We start from the raw sequence: 20,780 nt of genomic DNA, 5'->3' as shown, positions 1-20,780 counted from the left end.
TGCAGCTCAATATTTTCTGAAGAAACAAAAATATCAAAGATGTATGAGAGAAAATGCCATTATATCCTATCAAGAATACATTTTCACAAGCAGTAAACCTCATCCATTTGTGATGCCTTTGATTCATGGTTTAGTATAGTTTGAGTCTGTGTACTGTGATCATACTGTATTGCACACACTATACTACATTTCCCATAATGGACTAATATTGCGCATGCTGACTCGTCGATACGTGATGACGCAATTTCTGTCTTGTTGGAACTGCAAGGTGATTTCATCAGGAAGACAGTAGTCATACTTGAGAGTGTACTCTACATACAGTAACGGCGAATAGAAAACGAAAATAGCTTCACTGATTCACTCGAATGCTATTGTAACTTGTCAGGCAGTATACTGAGAAAGGTAAGTATATTTGAGACATGATAAATGAATGCTATTTATTTTATTAATAAACGAACACATACAACGACCACGCCCTCAGCAATATTTGCACAGATTAATATGTCGTGCTGGCACATTATTAACGTTATAACGTTAGCTGCTGTCAGTTTAAACATGTGTAAAGCCGTGGTGTGCAGTTTATGACCATCGATTCTTTATATTTTATGGAAATGCTATGTTCAGTTATTTGTCAAATTTGGTAGGTCATGGAACATGCATTGGCTGGTCAACTATGCAGTTGTGTTGCGTATGGCAAGCAAACTCTTGATTAGCTAACTAACTAGCCTAACGTTAACTACTAACCCTTGTGTCTGCACTGTCAGTACATTATATTTCTATGCTAACAATGCTATTTCTTGTAGTTAACGAAAGCTAGATAAACTAGGCCGGCAACAAATGTATCTGGCTAACGTTTACCTAGCAAGCTTGCTAACTAACCATCGGCCGACTGAGCACAAACTGGTTTACATTTATTTGTGAGCTCGATTTTTCGCAGCAGCAGTTCATATCAAATGTGAGTACTTCATCCAGATTTGAAGTGCAATATTATCACGAACATTTTGTGCCGCGTTCATGTACTAGTCTGAATTAGGAAACTCGGAAATCTCCGACTTGCTAACTGGTTGTATTTATTCGCCTTCCGCGTTCAACGAATCAGCAAGTCGGACCTTTCCGAGTTTCTTAGTTCCGATTTTCATATGAACGCGGCAGGTAAGACTGGCTTGTTTTGTTGCTTCTCATGTGACAAAGGGGGAAGTGGGAGGGGCGATGTATAAGAATGAGGTCATTGATGGGAGCGCGCAGCTGTATACGGGGTGGGGGCTGCCGAACACTAGTGACTGGTGTCAATTCTCACTTTAGTCTCTATCCAGAATTTCTCATGTCCAGAATTTACATGTTAGAGAATTTAAAATGAAAGATACAGTTATTGGGTAGGATATTCCTATATATTTGCCTTTTTATTTGAACAAGAATGAGTTCAGTCAAAATTATCTTATCACACATCATTGAACTGAACCTGCCCCCAAACCAAAGTCTTATATTTCCTGATTGTAATGGTGACATTGCTGATTCTGTTTTCCCAGATGTCAGTCACTGAGGATCTTCCTGATATGGATGGAGTGGATCTTCTGGGGATCCTGTGCCAGTATGGAGAGACTGGAGCCGACGATCCCTTCTTCACAGATGGGAATGGGCTAGAAAACTGGCTCGCCGAGCAAGATGTATGTCTCCCACTTAGGAATAACACTGTTTTATGTTTGCTAACCAATAGGCTAATAGAGTTTTGTAATTGTCAGGGAACGAACCATTAATTTAATGGTATCTAGTAAAGCAGAATAATTTAATAATGTGATAAACTTCCTTATAGTGCTGAGCGATTAACTGAAATATCAGTTATTTTTTAGATTTTTTTTTAACAACTAACTGTACCAATGTTGGTTCAATATTTTTAATTCTATTTTGTTTTTGTTTGGTGAGCTCGATGTGCAGTTCCTGTAGAGATAAATCAGATTAAGCCTGAACTGTGCGATGTAGTAGTTGTCGTTTCCAGCAGGCCAATATTCTACATAGTTTAGTGCAGAAAGCGTAGTAATTAACTACAATAACCATAATCCATTGCGCGCCTGCTTAAACTTGTCCGGTCTGAACGGAGCAGACACTGAGACTGAGAGAACGTGCGGATCGACAGGGATAGAAAGCAGTTGCTTCATGAGCCTGAAAATACATGATCTAAGTAATTGAAAGTTGGTATTCAGAAGTCATATTTACTTTGATCTACTAAAATAGTGATTTTGTCAGACAGCGCTATAGAGATGATGACTTGGATATGAAATAATAGTAATGAAAAAATATTTTATTAATGTAAAGTAATTTGACTGAATGATGGATTCATATGTGATAAGCAGTAATGGGCAACCACTACCATCATGGGACTTTTATTCATTATTTTATAAAGTGTTACAGCATTCAACCCACATAATGCAAAGTGCATTTAATATCTAAAAAAATATCAACATCGAAAACCCTGATTATCTTTTTATAATCGACCGAAACGACTTCGAAAAGCACTGATTGCTCAGCACTACTTCCTTACTTTAAAGCAGAATAACAATTTTTCACATTTTCTCTTTGTGGAATAAACAGTCATTGAATGGACACCAACATCCTGCTGTGTTTGTTGTAGATGCTGACAGGCATGGACACTGAGGACTTCCTGTCCAGCCTGCTGGAGGGAGAAGACAACATGGCTGCCTCGTGTGCTTCACACTCTCCACTGGGCAGCGACAGCGGCATCTCTGATGACAGCAGCACTGGGGGCGTAGTTGGACAGAACTTCCTGGCCTGCCCCAGCCCCCAGGGGAGTGACAGTGATACCGCACCCAGCCCAGGGTACTCCCAGCCCAGCCCGGGCTACTCCGACAGTCCCCTGATGGCCCTGGAGCTCCAGGCTGAGAGCCCTGAAGCCCTGGCTGTGCAAACGGACCACAGCTACTCTCTACTTCAGGGAGGAGACATGAATGCTCTACAGAGTGTGAGGGCTGAGAAGCCTGACATGGATGTCTTTATTGATCTGGGTAAATGTTGATCTAGACCTTTATACTTGTCTAGCAGGTTCATAGCTTTGGGTGGTATGAATAGTTGCATGACATCAAATTGGCTCTTGACAATTCAATTAATTGGATAGTTTGTTGGTAGTTTGAGCGTCTACAGACTAACTGTAGACTAACTTTAGGGGGCTTTGCAAATGAAGAGGTTGTGACCGTACATAACACACACACACACTAGCCCAGCTGGTCATGAATCGTGAATAATGTAGCACACCAGCCAATCAACTATTGTAATGGGGAATTTCCAGGTGAAACAAAAGGAGAGCAGTCGTTGATCAAATCTATCCGAAATCAATCTGGTTTATTACAAGTTGCAACAGGCAGGGAGACACCTCCAGAACAGAAGCAGAGAAAATGTCTAGCTGGCCTCTTGGAGACATGCTATTTTTAATTGTAATCAGACGGTACCAAGTGGTCTGTAAGTGCCAGCTGAGAGCCTTTCAGGAAGTCAAAATCGAATGTAGTAATGTTGTCACAGTTTCACAGTTTCACAGAATACAATAATAATCAGTGTCCTCTGTCCTTGTACCTCCAGTCTGGTGTCTATCCCTATCAACAGAACCTTACTTGAACAGAACACTGGAAATCATGTGTATTACAGAAAGCGAAAACTTAAATATGTTAAGTATTGTGTTAATCACTCTTAACTGAATATGAACTTTATTCATCTTAGATATTCCCATTAAAACTATAAAGATCAGTTAGACTCGCACCACCTAATTCCAGCTATCTCTTCTATGTTTTGGGGATTAAGTCTAGCAGATTTGGTCCAGTCACTAGACTCGTGTCCTTGGGCTAGACGATTTCAAAAGAATAACCTAGTAAGGTTTGAGAACTTTACTGTTCATGTGAACAGAAAAAAATGAATATGTTGTGTTTTTGTGCTCTCCTGTTCATCAGATGACCTGGACAGTGAGGGGATGGAAGTGGAACAGATCTATTCCAGTGAAGAACTTCCCTGTTCTCTCGCCATAGAGGACTCTACACAGAACAACAAAGCTGATCTGGTGAGTTTCACATAATCAAATTAATATATTATAGACAAGGAAGTCTCGGAAGATGTCATCCGGAAAGGCTGTTTTTGTTTTGTTGACGAAGAGGAGGTGAGGAGCGTCGCCCAATGTGGTACAAAAAACAATGGCAGTACATATCCTGTTGTATCGCATGTCTGTTGTTTGCAGTAACTTCTTTTATGTAGTATCGCAAATGGAAGTGGCAGTTTCACCATTAAACTTATTGCCAAACTCATTGTTTTAGTAAGAATGGCATTGATTGTACATTATTTGAGTACACCAGGGTTCCCCAACTGGCTGGCTGAATTTGGCCTGCGGGTGTATTTATAAAGCCCGTTTTACATCGGCAGATGTCAGAAAGTGCTTAGCCAGAAACCCAGCCTAAAAACCCCAAACATCAAGCAAGCAATGCAGATGTAGAGAGAACAGTGGCTAAGAAACCTAGGAAGAAATCTAGAGGAACCAGGCACTGAGGGGTGGACAGTCCTCTTCTGGCTGTGCCGGATGCCGATTTTATAAGAGTACATGACCATTAAGGCCAGAGTGTTCAAATGTTCATAGATGACCAGCAGGGTGAAATAATAACATAATGTGTGAGAACATTTTGTTAATGTACTCCAGGGATCATTAACTAGTAGATTCAGCAAATGATTTGTAATTATGTTCTGGCCCCCTGACCAGCCGCTCGAGAACATAATCGGCCCGCGGCTGCTAGTTATTATCCCTGGAGGACATGAACAAAATGTAATCTCACAAGACCTAAGCTTTGTGGCAAAGTGGTGTACGTGTGGCCTTGAGCAGATCTTCAGCACATCTCATAAAAATAAATGTTTTTCTTCCCTTTTAGTTCCAGTTCAAGGAGATTGTTCTGACTGATGAGGAAAGGAGACTTCTCGCTAAGGAAGGAGCAACCATACCGTCCTGCATGCCTCTTACTAAGGTCATTTTCTCCAGTGATTTATTACAAATACTTGTTGACGCGCTGGAGACCAACCTAGAAACCATTGTAAACATTGATCTAATTGGCATTCAGGGAGCACCCCTTAAAAATGACAGCCAGGGAGGGTGTGACACAATCTACCTAATTTGTTGCTACTTTAGAGTGTTGAGCTTGCTATTATGAAGGCAAAATCTATCATATGAGGCTGGTGGGAGGAGCCATAGGAGGATGGGCTCATTGTAATGGCTGAAATGGAATGGTATCAAACATATGGAAACACGTTTGACTCTATTCCATTACAATGAGCCCATTCTCACCAGCCTCCTCTAATCTATGTTTCATATTTGGCCAGCGGACAGAAAATGTCTATTAAATAATAGACATCTCTCCTGCACGCACGTTTGACTACAGCGTAATTATGTGTTGACCCTTTTTCAAAATGAGAAAAAATATATAAAACCCTGCAGAATCACTTCCAATCAAACCAAATGAGAAACCGTCCCAAATAGCTTGTTTGGCTCCAGCAGTGTGACGGCAGACTGCTCCTCAGCACTGTGTACTATCCGCTCAATCATGTCAAGCATGTGATGGGTAACCATTCCTCCTCTGTCTTTGTCGCAGGCGGAGGAGAGGACCCTGAAGAGGGTGAGGAGGAAAATCCGCAACAAGCAGTCGGCCCAGGAGAGTAGGAAGAAGAAGAAGGTGTACGTGGACGGCCTGGAGAACAGGTGAGAGAACGAATGGCGGGATCTCTGAAAATGAATTGAAAGCCAGCACACACTACTAATAAAGTATTAGTCATCGTATGATTGATTTCACCATTTCACCTCACCAATGTTTAGCCTGTTATGTCTTCGTCGGGTCAAAAGGTGTTCGTGTTAAGTAGAGTTTGATTGGTTGATTGACTGAGTTATTGCTGATTGGTGCCTAGGGTTTCCATCTGCACCGCTCACAACCAGGAGCTGCAGAAGAAGGTCCAACAACTGCAGAAACAAAACATGTAAGACACCACTGCTGTTATCATGATTATGGAATGAATGTTGTTATGATGAGTATCAGAGAATGAACGTTTGCAGACTAATATTGAGAAAATGTCCAATGGGTATTATAATTCTCCCCCTGTCTAGGTCTCTGATAGAGCAGCTAAGGAAATTGCAGTCCATGATGAAGATGTCAACCATGAAGACAACCACCACCAGCACCTGTGTCATGGTAAGAGGACTAACACAGAGTAGATCTAGTAGCAAAACTAGTACTGAAGGACTCCCACATACAAGTTTACGTCTGCAGATGTATCTGGTTGATATTTTGGTTGTCAACCTTTTTCAAATGGAAGTTAACTTTAACATGGTGGGTGCTACATCCTGCTCTTTCAGGTTGCCAGCTCAGCCTGTGTTGACATTTTTATAGCTTCAACTGTTTGGGACATGATAGCCCGACCCTGATTGAGGCTTGCTTGTGGTTTTATATGGTGCTCAAGGAGTGCCTGCCTGTACTGTACTAGTGTATTTTATGAAAGTGTTCTATTGAGGCCAATGCAACTTTGACTACCCATTATTTTGTCCCACTGCCAAACAATGGTATGTTGGAAACATAAACCAACAAGTGCTTCCGCTTCGGTTAACAAAAGACAAGTGCTGCTTGGGTCTTATACAAAACAAGGTTACTTTAGCGTAGAAAAACAAATGGAAGATTATTTTTTTTTAATTACACAGTAAAATACTTTTTGCGTTCATCTTTGTTGATCGATGTATCTCATCTACTGGGTTTGTAAATCTGGGTCGCACACACCACATTTTTAACAACTTTCTTGTGTTTTTTTTTCTTCTCTGCTCAGGTGTTCCTGCTGTCTTTCTGCCTCATCATCTTCCCCTCTGTCAACCCGTTTGGCCGCAGCCCTGGACAGAAGGAGATATACACCCCCTCTTCCGGTAAGTCAGGAGAGAAGTGTCGTCTGAAATGCTATGTCTAAACTATGAATAACATGTTCTTCTGTTGAAAACAACATTCATTTAGAGTACAAAGAATAGCTATGTATACAACAATAAACCACATCTACAATTGTTCACAAATATTTCCTGTCTCTTCCAGTTAAGGTGCTGTATGAAACATCGTGTAAGAATGCAGAATACGTTAACAAGCCTTTTCCCTTTGAACTGTAGTTGTGTCCAGGACCTTGCGTTCCGTGGCTGTTGATGACACCCCAGACCCCTTGCCCCTGGCTTACTCTGAGCCTGTGGAGGAAACTGACAGCGCTGAGCCGCCCCCTCTCAGCCTCCTCCTAGTGGCCAAGGTAGAGAACCCCAAGGCAATGTTCACTGGAGGCCAGAACCACACACCGGACTACCAGAAGGTGGAGCAGTCGGAAACAGAGAGCGGAGTCAACAGCAACTCGTCTGCAGACTTCCCCAAACCAGGTCAAAACGAGCTGAAGCCGGGGGCTGGGCCCGGGGGCCTGCAGGAGGGATCCAGAGATCCAGTGGGAACGCCTGTGGCCTACGAGGTTCCAGGGACCAAGGAAAACTGGATCGACAGGAAGCCAACGTCTATCATTATACAGCAACACCGCTCGGATGAGATGTAGACAGATAAGAGCCAGATTTGAATCAACTAACAGAGGGATGAAGCGGGCTAGGATGAAGGGGACGAATCAAAGGTTTCAGTTGTTATTGATAATGTTGATTGAAACCCGGTGGGAAAAGGGTAGTAGATGTTCTGTTATGACAGTATTCCTCTATCTGTTCCTCCTTCTCCTGGTGATACTACTGTTCCTCTTTGAGCACTTTGTTCTGATGTTCCGTTCCAGTGGTAGAATGGACTACTGAGATTTCCATTGTTATGCGTTAGGGGGGGGGTGGGGGTGGGGGGGGGGGGGGTGAAGTACACTATGAAAGGGAATAGTCATCTGTTGGAATCGCTTGACTGCTGAAGACTTTAAAACACAAATTCTCTCTTGAATAACAAAATGATTAGTTCTTGCCATCTGTGTTTTCGTGTCTCCAACAGGTCTTGTTGCTAAGCACTTTGCTAGCGAATGACCAATTCCTTCCATAGCGCATTTCTAGTCCTCTGCTAGTTTACTTTGCACATTCAGCATCCATAGTGTAAATGTATACTCATGATGCTAGCTTAGTAGTTGATCTGTCTGTATACTCTGCTTTAGACATTGCAGGACATTTGGCCATTTGGATTTTGTGGACATCTCTTGGTATTTTCCTTGTAACAAGGGTTTTCATGCTTTCTTTTTGAGTTTTCTTTGTTTTGCTTTTAGCTCGTTGACAAATTTAAATGACTGAAAATGGGAGTGCTCTGGAATTAGTCCCCATTTTCCAGTGCCAGTGACGGAACTGTGACTAGTTTTGACCTTTTTAGGTAGGAGCTGTTTGAGTCCTTCATCCAGTGGTTCTCTCTCTGGACCCACAGTATGTTTACCCCTGTAAACCTCTGGACAACTTTTTAAGTGTATGTAATATGGAGGTGAACAATTTTTTTAAAAATCTATTAGCTATGTTAATTCAGTGTTGCAGTATAACTATACTCAAGTGTAATGACCTGTCAGTTCATTCAGTGAGGCATTTTTGTTGTCTTTTTTTTTTTTTTTTTCAGTTCAGTGAATTATGAAATCTAAATGGTATTGGAACTCTTTGTTATTTTTGATATGTCAAAGAAGAGATTTAGATGTAGCTTAATCATGTTGAAAAGAAGCACTGATATGCCATAGTCCGAAATTGGAATGTAAATAGGCTGGAATGATTGTAATGTTCATTTTTAACAATTAATGTATGACATTAAACTTCACTATTAAAAGTCCCTTTTAAAATTTTTTGGTTTTATTAAGGATTGTCATGAGTTTGGTGCTACTGTCCATGGTGCTCAAATATTGCTTACAATGTGTGTTGTTTCTTTGTGCAGAAATTGGTGTTACCACAGTTTGTTAGATCTAGCTATATGTTTTTCTGGGGATTTTCCCAAGGTCTAGTTCATAGGTTGGCAACCCTGTTCCTGAAGTGTCGCACTTAGGCCAGTGATGGACTAAATTCATCACACCTGGTCTTCCAAATCGGTTAAATCAAGAACATGAAATGGTCTAGTTGTGTAAACCATGTTTTGCTCAAGTTTAGTTGGCAATCTTCAATACAAAATGCTCATATAAATGGTTTCTTCGTTGTAAGTCAATTACTTGAGGTAGGAGGTTATTTCCGTCTCATGAGATAGGTTTGTTAAAATATAGGCTACATTATTGGGTCATCATGGAAATGTTATGAAAGTCATGGCCACTGGAAGCTATAGAAGCTGAGCAAGATGCTCATTTGGTATCATCTATCAAAATGGTAGAGGTAGAGGCTTCTCAGCCCACCCAGTCCGCAGCAGCACAAGCCTGCGTGAAGGCAGGAGGAGACACCCGGGCTGCAAAGCTCAATGTCAAATGTCTTCTAAATAAATGAGGGTTTTTAACTAACATTGACGACTTCCTCTTATAAGTTGGTTAAGTTTTTGTTTCAGTAAATAGGGAATTGACAGCCATTGGGCCTAATAGTTAGACATTCAATTCCACCTCCAACAGTCCTCTCTGCATACTACAATTACACTTAATTTTTGCATAGTATAAATGTGTTCAGACATCTGCAAATTGTTAGCCTGAGTGCCAGTCTGTGCTATCATGCCAAAAAATCCCTGTCACTCATTGTCATACCAAAATTTAGCAAGTTTTAGTGCACTTTGACTGTAGAGTGCAAGAGCACAAACAGATCTGGGGCCAGGCTAGCAGATCTGGGCCCCTCGTTTTAAACAATTGTACTTCACTAGACACATGTTTTAAAGATGGGATGCATGTAGAAAGGGATGGAGTGAAGAAGGTATGATGATAGATGCTGGAATACTTGAGTGGATGGAAGGATGAGAGGAGGTTGGAGGGGTGGATGGAAGTATAGGATAGTGTGTGATAGCATCATTGATTCATCACTTACAACAGAAGAGTGAATAACAGCACATGATCACCACCTTCTATAAGGAATAAATGACTCATAATAGAGTCATCATGAGTCTTTGTTATTCAACAACTCTTATGTCTGGCAATGTAGGGTAAAGGTCATTCTCATTTACTACCACCGGGTGGCGACCTCTGCACAGTTTTGTAGAGCTCTGCTACCCGATTGGAGCCTGACAGCCCTGACATATGAGGGTTAGGGCCTGGTCGGACCAGTTTATTTCATCAATAACTAGGCTACAGGCAGGGCTCGGGTATCACTAAATTGATCGCTAACATTTTGTAGTTGAGCCATTTGCTTGTGCTTTGCTGTGTAAATACAGTGATATCTGACCAAGATCATAACATGGTGTCAGACGTACTTAAACCTCGTCAAATATACAACAGGAGAGATTATTTCACAGAAAATAATAATGTTCCTTGAGTTTTGTCAGAGTTTAGGGTGACGAAAAGTAGCTGACAGCTAACTGCCATCTCATGTCTCATGTCTCTTCATTGAGCAGAGCAGCCCAAGCAGAGCCTGTTGCTATGGAAACTCACAGACTCAGAGCAGCCATGAGCAGAGTGCATGCAGAGTGAGTTGTGCGCAGGCGAGTGACAGACAGATCGGAGCAGTTTATGGATATACTCATGGAGGAAGTTATTTCTGATTTAGAGCGTCTGGCAGGGCAGGGCCAGGCCTTAAATTTGGCAGAAGCAATCCGGCCTTGGTAGGGTAGGGCCTTAACGTCACGGACATGGGTAGGGCTTAAAATTCATGCCCGTGTAGGGCTCAACTGTTTTAGCCATCCTTTGACTAAGGGGCAACACTGTTTTAAATGATGCCTGCCTATGTAGGCCTATTGTAGGCCTATATCAGATCTAGTAATAGTCACTGTATTATAACAAGTTTCACAATCATATGTATTATGTAACTTTCTATTGTTAGTCCTAGTAGAGTGAAGTACCTATAGGATTGGCCATGAATTGTATTCCAATTTCAGTGCTGAGTAGCCTAGGCCAGAGCTAATAGTTCATGAGATGGCCTATCAAGTCATTATTCGTAGGCGACTGACAGATGAGTAAAAAGGGAGTGTGGATAGCAGACAAATAGTTGATAACTGTTAATGAGCTAGTATGTCGAATCTTTCAACGAGCTATCAGACGTATCAATCAAAACCATTCATCAGAATGATAAAAGAGTGAAAGGGCCAGCCGGTGCCACTCTAAATCCCTGTTTATACCTGGTTCTAACATGCATCCTTTGTCCTGATCTTGTTCGCATTCTGATTTTGCCCACATGTCCAGACAGGTTTAGACAATTAAAAGACACATTGTGCAATTAAAAAAACACACTGTGGTCTGATTGTGATTAGATCTTGCCTGACCACCTTCGGAGGTAGTTCGGCATGCATTGTGTCTGCATACCTTACAAGTGAAGACGGATATGGACAGTGAAACCATTTAAATAATCATTATCCACCTTCTACAATCATTGACGGGTGGCACAATTGACATATGGCATCAATAGGTGTCTTAAAATAAATAAATAAATAAATATTATTTTGTAAGAAAAGCTGTCAAATAATTTGCATACAGGGAGGGACCATGATGTGGGTCACAATGTGGGTCACAATGTGGGCACAGTGTACGGATAAGAGACACATTTTAGTACCATGTGCACATATTTCTGAAAATGTGGGCACAATCAGAATGTGGACAAGATAAGAATAAAGGAAGCATGTTTAGAACCAGGTAAGAACGAGGCTTTAGTGAGCACGTGCATCTGTCCGCAGCTGTTGCAGTAACTGTTGCAGTTACACACACACCCTGACTGCCCCCCGGCCCCACTCCCCCCCGGCCTCACTCTCATCCTGAAAGAACAGGAGGCAGGTGGGGCACGCGCCATTATTCTGACAGCGGCTGTTGTCTTGGCGATAAATCGCCACGCGCCAAGACGGGCAATTATGTTCTTGCGCCTCAGATGCAAAACACTGGCGTGTGCCGCGTGCAAGCTGTTCTCTTCCGCTTGTCATTTCTCCGTAAAAAAAAAAAAAAAACGTCTTTCACTTGGCTGCTCAGATACGTATTGGAACCAATAACAACTTTGGGAAAATAGATAAGGCACACATTTTATGTTTAACGTTGCTGCAAGTAGCCCAGATACCAAAAGCCTTTACAACTTTTGGTATTGGTTCAATTGCAAACCAATAAGGCATTATTACCTATCAATACTAAACAGCCCTAAAGAAACGAATTATGCATGACCTCCATTTTGTCTTATAAGAGACAATAAAATGTAGGCTTCACATGCCCAGTGAGTGCATGTCAATACCGTCATGTCAATATGTTTTAATACCGTAACTGAACAAAGAGTACAGGTTGGGAGCTTTATTCAGTTCTGCAAGTTTCATTCGTTTCAAGTCTGCGGCCCATAGCCTCTTTTCTGTGAGGTGTTTTCAAATTGATATAAAAGGGGAAATTTCAGTTTTGCACAGTGCTGATGTTGGATGTTGGCAGCGAGTCAAGGCAAAAGTCAATGAAGGTGGGGGGATTTCTTGTAATATTGTAATCCTGCCCCACGTGGGGTTGTCAACAAGCGCAACTGTAACACACAGGGACATTTGGCTCCGCACATACCCAAAGCCAATCACGACCGTCAGCGGGGGAAAACCACGCCTCTTGCCGAGAAACTCCGCTGACCTGCTATATAACAACTGCAACGCTGCGAGAGCCCAGAATAACGCAAGAGCTGCCAGTGAACTGTAAACCTGTATCTATCTATCAATTATTGAACAAGCCCGATATACACTTGGATTATAATCATGACTCTGGAACTGGAAGAGATCCGTGGACAGGAGAGCGCACTCGATACCACCGATAGGTAAATAGCCTACACATTTTACAAACGAATGCAAACCTACTGCAGTTGGAACCTTTTGATACTGTGTTACTATGTAATGACAGTGTGCAGAGATTAATAATATATATTTTTCTCTTCAGACTGCAAATTGCAGGCACAGCCCTGGAGGAGCTGTTGGTGTCTGCAAAGAAGCAGGACTATCTTACGGTGGGAGTCTACGAGTCTGCCAAAGTTATGAATGTGTAAGTACACTCCTAATGGTTTTTGTCATGCACTAAGTATTCATGCTCCGATGTATGGCGTAGTGTACAATTACAGAATAGGACCCGCTTCTAAACTGCCTCTCATGTTTATTTCAACAGTGACGCAGACAATGTGGCATTCTGCGTTCTGGCGACAGACGAGGAGTACGAATGCGACATCGCGCTCCAGATCCACTTCACCCTCATCCAGGCTTTCTGCTTCGATAACGACATCAACGTGGTGCGAGTAAACGATATCGAGCGCCTGGCTGACCTCGTGGGCACGGACGAAACTGGGGAACCCAAGGACGCACATTGCATTCTTGTCACGGTACGTCCTGGTCTACATGCTTGATCACGAGTCATCCAGTCAGCATGTTTTACCCATAGGTCTTGCTGATAGTGGCTGCCCTGAGCGCTGACAAAGCAATAAGCATGTCACTCATTCAATCTAATTCTATATGATATAGAGTAGCTGTCTATCTGATGTGTTTGTCATGATTCTAATTCCTGCTCCCTCTTTCGTCCTCACAGAGCCCTGGTGCTGAGTCGTGGAAAGACCCTGCTTTGGACAAACTGCATCTGTTCTGTGAGGAGAGCCGCAGTGTGTATGACTGGGTTCCCACCATCACCCTCCCTGAACGCTGAACAACTACACCCTCTGCATGCTTCATTTGACGATGATGAAGATGACGAAGAAAGCATCAAATAAATCGGAAACCTCAGGGTTTGAAGCCTGCCTGTCTATTGGAATATAAGGCTGTGGCTGTAACCAAGGACCCAGAGTGCAGTGTGGGAAGGCAGTGTGGTTCTGGATTACTCATGTGGACTGGCCCAGGTGTATGTGGACTGGGCCCATGTCATGTCATGAAATCCCAGATCAGGATAGGGACTTGAACTGGAATGGACTCTGCAGTACACAGAGACAGGTCATGACCCTATAGCTGCCATGGCTAAGGTCAACAGTTAGGGGTGAACTGAGGGGATGGTCAGAGAAAGAGAGAGGAGGTGGACTTGTGAAAATGTGAAACATGGCTGGATGTGAGGTGGTTTTGTTGTAGCAGAAAGAGATGTGGAAGAAGACGGACTTCAGAAGGTTCTCAGAAGAGAAAGGAAAATATTGGACTTCATTTTTTAAGTTTTACAAAGACACTGGGGAGTGCTCAGATTGAAACTCAGAGACAATAACTTTCTTAAAATGATGCAAGCTGTTCTTATAGCCTACCACTGAATGAACTTGGCAAACATCAATTTGTTGGACTATGAATTGTATTGATTATTTTACTGCCATTCTGTTTGTTATGAAACTGTAAACACATTTTACACAATTTCTTAATAAATGCTTTAAACTTTACCCAAGTTCTATGCTGTGATTTGAAAAAATATATATTGTTCTCTGCAGCAATCTCCAGTGATGCGCAATTTGCACACACTTGACCCTGTCTCTGATGGAGTGGAATCTGATAGGATGAACCTGCTGCAAAGTGGCATCTGATTGGACAGAGATAGGTGAGGCAGGAAGTGTGGCACAAAGAACCCCAAAGGGGGGTTGACGGAGAGAGTAAGAATAACTGGGTGACAGGTAGGAGGTAGTTGCAACACCAGCGGTTCAGACACAAGCTTTTTCAGGCAGGCAAGCAGTGACCTTTCCTCACCCAATACACCAGCTGCTTACTGCAACAGCTTGCACAACCGCAGGAGCCAGCAACCAGGGCTGGGGAGGGCCAGAGACGGGGGCGGGCTGGAGAAGAGGGGCTAGGAGCCTGTGCTTTAGAGGGCTCTCTTTGTCTCCAGAGCATGGCTTCTGCACTGTCAGCGAGGGGGCTGGTGGTGTGTGTGTAACCGGGAAAGTGTGCTAACTGGATTTTCTTAATAAATCATGAAGTACAGTTGCACACATTTTGTTTCACTGAAGGGGATTGCACGCTGTTAGGAAACAGCAATGCACACTTGCACATCCTGAGTGACAGGTTTCCGAGATGCTATAGCTCTTGCGCACAAACACTATCGTAAAACATTACACTAACCAAGGAAAGATTCAAACTTCTTCAAAAGGGAAAGTGAGCACAGCTATTAGTAATTACCATGTGTATGCATGTGGTCTTTCCAGTAACACATGCATACCCACACGCCTTGCCATGGTCTTGAAAGTCCGGGCTGGGGGCTGTGAGTTGGAAAGGGGCTCAGGCGGTCAGAGGAAAGGTGGATGTGGTGTAGCCCTAAGCTGACAGTCAACACGTCCACATCAAAGAGTCCGAGTTAAGGGGAACACACACACACGCACACACTCTTCCTGTAAACACTCATCATGCTATTCTATGAGAAGAAGACCGCTAAACTGAGTTGAGATTAATAGAAGTCTAGTCAATAGGAATTCCCCCTGTCCATTAGTCACTGGACTAGAAGGCACTGGACTAGCCACTGCAATCCCTCCAATGTGTAGGAGTATTACTTGTACATTTGCACTGCATTTACAGAATTTGACAGAAAGTGCATTCAGTTAAAGGGGAGTGAAACAACTATAGCACAACATTTCTTTGCTAGACTGAAAAGACAATATGTTTTGCAGTCAAAAATGATTTATGTTCATCTAAATAATCATGCTGTGTAAATCAATGACTGAAAGACATTCTCCCCAAAATAACTCAGTGAGTCCACAAAACAAAGAAGTGTCTTAATGTGTTCATGTAAGCAGAATCGGACTATATTGCTGATGCTGGTTGGGTCTTGCTGTGCAGGTCCCTATCTGATTAAAAAAAAACACTCTCCCTTGAAATAGTCTTGGCAACAAATTGCTCCCCAAAATGTGGTCTATCAAGACTATTTCCAGTGAATGTAGGGTCCTTCTTTCTTTTGCACTTGCCCTGAAGCCAATAATTACTAAAGCCAAAAGTCTAGCACACCAGTCCTTGACTTTAGTCAACTTGTCTGAACTTTTAACACCATATAGAAAGACGCAGAAATAGCAGCTCCTTGACTGCTCACACTTGACCCATTTAAAAAAAAAAAAAATGAAAAGCACTATTTCAGTCATGCCCCAGATAAAATAAATCTCATATCTTGGAGAAATATAAATGTTGTATGTATGTTAGTTAAACATTGCCTCGGTCAGTAGCATTTAACTGGTAATTGTTGGATAGCTCCTTGCCTTAGTTTACATGGGGCCCTATACAATTGACTTTAACCTCCTAGAGTCGATTGACGCACCGGTGACGCACCATAACAACAACAACAAAAAACCTATCAAAATCTGTCAGCCAGAGATATCAGCTTTTTTTTGTTGCATTGGATGCATCTCAATCCATCACGTCTGCCAGTGTCGCACTTCTGCATCTGCGGTGTCAGACCGTAAGACATCCCGAAAATCGGTATTCTCACGTAAACGTCTGTGCGTCCGAACGGTTTGGCTTGCAAGCTATTAATGACTCCTCTATGGAAAGGGGAGAGTCCTGTTTTGCTCTACGACCCCCACAAAGGAGACTTGTCTGAAGTCGGTACCATCGATGTGCCAACTTCTGTTTGGAGCATCCGAATCAACTTGGCTACAAACTAATGGGACCCCACTGTGGAAAGGGGAGATTCTCACGAACACCATGGTGTTCTCCATTTTGCTCTATTTTGCTCCCACAAGTGTCACGGGACACGTTTATTTGGGCTTTAGTAGTAACGGCCAAAATCAATATTCTATCAAATAATTTTTAAAACATATTTTTGGGATTCCTAAAGGGGTCCTAAAATTCTAAATCAAATAGCTAAACAATCCATAGCATGACCATCTTAAAACAATTCCATGTTTGTCTATGGCCCCCCCTTCCCTATCTTTTTAGACTCTAAAGAATATGAAATGTCAGATCCTAGGTCAATAAGCTACCTTCCTTGGAAATGTGATTGTATCTCAACAAGACTGACCTAAACCAATGTGAAAAGAAGACAAAGGATCACTGCTACTGGATGTGTGGAGAAACTGCATGGAGTCTCTCTACCCGAGTCGACCCAGTTTAACTTTGTACCCAGAACAAAAACAACGTGTCTGTTTACCCTCTCTTTACAGGTGCACCATGGGGCCAGTGTGGAGAGAGAAGAAGGTTATTCTGGTTTGAATATAGAGCTCCAGCTGGAAAACAGAAAGACATGCTGTGTTCGTGGTTTACTAACAAGTTCACCTCCTCGTGTTGCCTGATGTTCTCTTCCACTCGAAGCTCCCTGCAGCAACAGACCTCGTCAGAAGCCTGTTTATACCTGCTCCTAAAGTCCTTTGTCCTGATCTTGTCCACATTCTGACTGAGCCCACATTTCTAGGCATGTGTAGATGATTAAAAGACACATTGTGATCTGATTGTGATCAGATCTTCCTGACCACCTCTGGAGGTAGTCAGAAACGCATTGTGTCTGGATATCTTACAAGTGTAGACAGATCTGGACCATTTAAATCATCATTATCTAAAGGTCTAAAGTCATTGACAGGAGACGCCATTGACGTGTGGCATCAACATGTCTTAAAATAAATAAATATTATTTTGAAAGAATATCTGTTAAATCATTTGCAGGGAGGGACCAGGATATCTGGTGACAATGTGTACACAGTGTACGGATAAGAGACACATTTTACTACCATGTGTAAATGCAATGGCTACAATGTGGGCACGATTAGAATGTGGATAAGATCAAGATAAAGGACACATGTTAGCAACAGGTATAAACAAGGCTTAAGAGAGACATACTGACTGTCTATGCTGAGATCTGTGCTCAGATAGACAAAGAGGGAAAATGAAAGTGTGATCCAGAGAGAGAGAGAGAGAGAGTAAACCGGAGATGGAGAGTTTATCAGTTAGACGGCTAGCCCAGACACTGTTCTCTCTCCCTGTGTGGAAGCTTATCCTTAATTTCACCGGTCCCAATTCAAAAAAGTTCATTCTGCATGCTTTGGACATTTAACATGCACCAGTTTAGTATTCAGAACAATCCCAAACCATTGCACACAACATGGGCCAACTGTAATACTGATATGTATGCCTGGTTAAGGTAGAGGATCAGCACCAGTTTTTCCCATGTGTGCTTCAGCCAACTTCACTGACTGCTGTTGTCATGCTATTCATGTGAGATCAGTTAGGCTAAAGTACACAGAGATCTGGGAGCAGGCAGACAGACAGACAGACAGACAGGCAGACAGGCAGACAGACAGACAGACAGACAGACAGACAGACAGACAGACAGGCAGACAGACAGACAGACAGACAGACAGACAGACAGACAGACAGACAGACAGACAGACAGACAGACAGACAGACAGACAGACAGACAGACAGACAGACAGACAGACAGACAGGCAGGCAGGCAGGCAGGCAGGCAGACAGGCAGGCTAGAGGAACAGAGAGTTTCCCACTCCCTGCTCCTCCTTCCTGACACTAACCACAAACAGACAGATGACGCCAAGCCAGCCAACGTGCCTCCAACTGTCCCCTGTCCCCTAGTTTAATGCCATGAGCTCATGCTCCATGCTGGCTGGGGCTGGTTATGTGCTGCTAATCTAAGCATGTGTCTCAAACTGGACTGAAGCTGCTTTACTCTGGTGCTTCTGCTTACTGACAGATCACTTATATGGGCTCTGGTCCGCCACACTGCTCCTTGTTATGGATAAGGAATAATGATTTCCTGGTGTCACTGTTAACATGGTGGAGAGTTTGCTTCAGTGTCACTCTCTGGCTCTGGGGATAAGTAGAGGTAGAGGTGGATGGACCCAGCACACCTGGGTTGGGGGAGGTTAGTAACAGGCAGCGATGAGTTCACCTCCACTGAAACTCTTTGTAGAGTGACTGACTGTAGCTAGCTCAGTGCCCTGTGATCAGCCACAGTAAGACAGCTGTCTCTGACCTGAAGGGAGGATGACCAAGATCAACAGTCACTCATTCACTTGACCATTAGTTAACAGCCTCACTGTGGCCCCTAGGTAGGAGGACACATACTCTAGGTCTTTTGGTCTAGTGTTCATTAGTGGTCACAAAACGGCGGTTCTGCAGTATTGTCTCCCAGCCCTGCAATAACGTACCTGATTTGCTAAGCAAAACCTGAAAATCCACATGAGACTGTAGGTCTATTGTCATGCTAATTTGGTTTAAATGCAGAATCCCACATTTGGCTTTGTTTAATCAAGCAAGAACTGATGCTCATTCTCAACTTGATGAAAATCATCAACGGGGATTTATTTAACATTGCATAGTCATTGCATCAGGGGCTTCTTCATATGGTAATCACGTTTCGGAATGGGTGAAACGTGTGATATTTTTGGTGAATAAACGCCTCGTCCCTATTTCCATGAAAGTACACTGTTTTGTAGACGTACTGTATGTGTTGTCGTTGTGCACCCCTCCCTTGAAGAACACCAACCAAAGTGTACGTCAAACAATAACGTTTGTGGGGTATCAAATGCAAACGAGGAAAATATCAAACAGGCAAACTGATGTGGGACAGGCAAACGGTGAGACGCACCAAGAATGCACACGGCATAACAACCTCAAACAACCTCGCAAGCAACTACTAAGACCAGGCGTATCACATTTCAGGTTAGTGCATTTTACTCACGCAATTGTAAAAATCCTTAGCACAGAAAGCAAAAAAGAGAATGGCTTGAAACACAATAAAATGTGAAACGTCAAAGAGTGACATTTCATTAACTGAACCCAATCTAGTTCATGCAGGGTCTTAGTACATACAGTAAGACGCTGTCAAGCCAAACACATTCCCCTCCTGTTGATCAAATTAGGCTGAGGGTTCAGGCCTGTCCCCTTACGTAAGCCGACATGAGATCAGTGTAAATGAGAAAGGGCTCCTTAAATAGCCTAGGGAGGCCACACAGCCATGCCTGGCCTGCACCTCCTGGTATAGACACACAGCTTGGCAGCGGAAGTATGGAGAGGGGAGGGAAAACTGAGCAAAGACATGCATATAGTTTGAGATGAATGACGCGTGAAATGTTTGAACACGGAGTGGGATGGTGCCAACATGTAGTGGGAGCGAGCAGTTCTGGTTTTAAAGGAGAAAGTGCTTTCTTTTCCCTCCACCCTCCAACTCTCCCCACATGCCATCCATTTTTGCCAGTTTATCGTGGATGCCAGTCTTGCACTGGCGAGGAAATGCTAAGTGTTTGCCCAGATATGGGGTGCAGTGCAGCCTCAACACTCAGAATGAAGCCTCACACATTACTGACATAGTTCAGCCTAGCCCATCAGGAACAAGTCTCTAGGCCATGCCAGGAATCTCCAGGCCCCAGCCACTCATAGCCTTTAGATGTAGGTTCTGGGGAGCGATGTCATATACGTATATACACTGCTCAAAAAAATAAAGGGAACACTTAAACAACACAATGTAACTCCAAGTCAATCACACTTCTGTGAAATCAAACTGTCCACTTAGGAAGCAACACTGATTGACAATAAATTTCACATGCTGTTGTGCAAATGGAATAGACAACAGGTGGAAATTATAGGCAATTAGCAAGACACCCCCAATAAAGGAGTGGTTCTGCAGGTGGGGACCACAGACCACTTCTCACTGCTTCCTGGCTGATGTTTTGGTCACTTTTGAATGCTGGCGGTGCTTTCACTCTAGTGGTAGCATGAGACGGAGTCTACAACCCACACAAGTGGCTCAGGTAGTGCAGCTCATCCAGGATGGGACATCAATGCGAGCTATGGCAAGAAGGTTTGCTC

The 20,780-nt window shown here is 43.0% G+C and overlaps 2 protein-coding genes across 2 annotated transcripts; both read left to right on the top strand.

The window, feature by feature from the left end:
* The first annotated feature begins 254 nt into the window (after window positions 1-254).
* Window positions 255-8,823, top strand: creb3l3l (cAMP responsive element binding protein 3-like 3 like). Its single transcript, XM_020475207.2, has 10 exons — window positions 255-402; window positions 1,527-1,664; window positions 2,627-3,017; window positions 3,951-4,057; window positions 4,911-5,003; window positions 5,625-5,731; window positions 5,935-6,003; window positions 6,131-6,215; window positions 6,841-6,934; window positions 7,166-8,823. Exons 2-10 carry the CDS (start codon window positions 1,527-1,529, stop codon window positions 7,585-7,587), a joined length of 1,506 nt encoding a protein of 501 aa, XP_020330796.1. The 5' UTR covers window positions 255-402; the 3' UTR covers window positions 7,588-8,823.
* A 3,875-nt stretch (window positions 8,824-12,698) lies between these two features.
* On the top strand, window positions 12,699-14,428 carry LOC109883147 (growth arrest and DNA damage-inducible protein GADD45 gamma). The gene is made up of 4 exons (XM_020475198.2): window positions 12,699-12,853; window positions 12,973-13,074; window positions 13,195-13,405; window positions 13,609-14,428. Exons 1-4 carry the CDS (start codon window positions 12,795-12,797, stop codon window positions 13,720-13,722), a joined length of 486 nt encoding a protein of 161 aa, XP_020330787.1. The 5' UTR covers window positions 12,699-12,794; the 3' UTR covers window positions 13,723-14,428.
* The last annotated feature ends 6,352 nt before the right edge of the window (window positions 14,429-20,780 follow it).

Source organism: Oncorhynchus kisutch, linkage group LG3 (genome assembly GCF_002021735.2).
Source record: "Oncorhynchus kisutch isolate 150728-3 linkage group LG3, Okis_V2, whole genome shotgun sequence".
NCBI lineage: Eukaryota > Metazoa > Chordata > Actinopteri > Salmoniformes > Salmonidae > Oncorhynchus > Oncorhynchus kisutch.
Note: the sequence above shows the minus strand (reverse complement) of the source record. Positions and strands in the feature narration are given on the sequence as shown.

Excerpts from the sequence above, each read along its gene's own strand:
- LOC109883147 (XM_020475198.2), top strand. The coding sequence starts at position 12,795 with ATGACTCTGGAACTGGAAGAGATCCGTGGACAGGAGAGCGCACTCGAT. Across the intron at positions 13,075-13,194 it reads TCTGCCAAAGTTATGAATGT|TGACGCAGACAATGTGGCAT; the intron begins GTAAGTACACTC and ends TTATTTCAACAG. Across the intron at positions 13,406-13,608 it reads CACATTGCATTCTTGTCACG|AGCCCTGGTGCTGAGTCGTG; the intron begins GTACGTCCTGGT and ends TCGTCCTCACAG.
- creb3l3l (XM_020475207.2), top strand. The coding sequence starts at position 1,527 with ATGTCAGTCACTGAGGATCTTCCTGATATGGATGGAGTGGATCTTCTG. Across the intron at positions 4,058-4,910 it reads AGAACAACAAAGCTGATCTG|TTCCAGTTCAAGGAGATTGT; the intron begins GTGAGTTTCACA and ends CTTCCCTTTTAG. Across the intron at positions 6,216-6,840 it reads CCACCAGCACCTGTGTCATG|GTGTTCCTGCTGTCTTTCTG; the intron begins GTAAGAGGACTA and ends TTCTCTGCTCAG.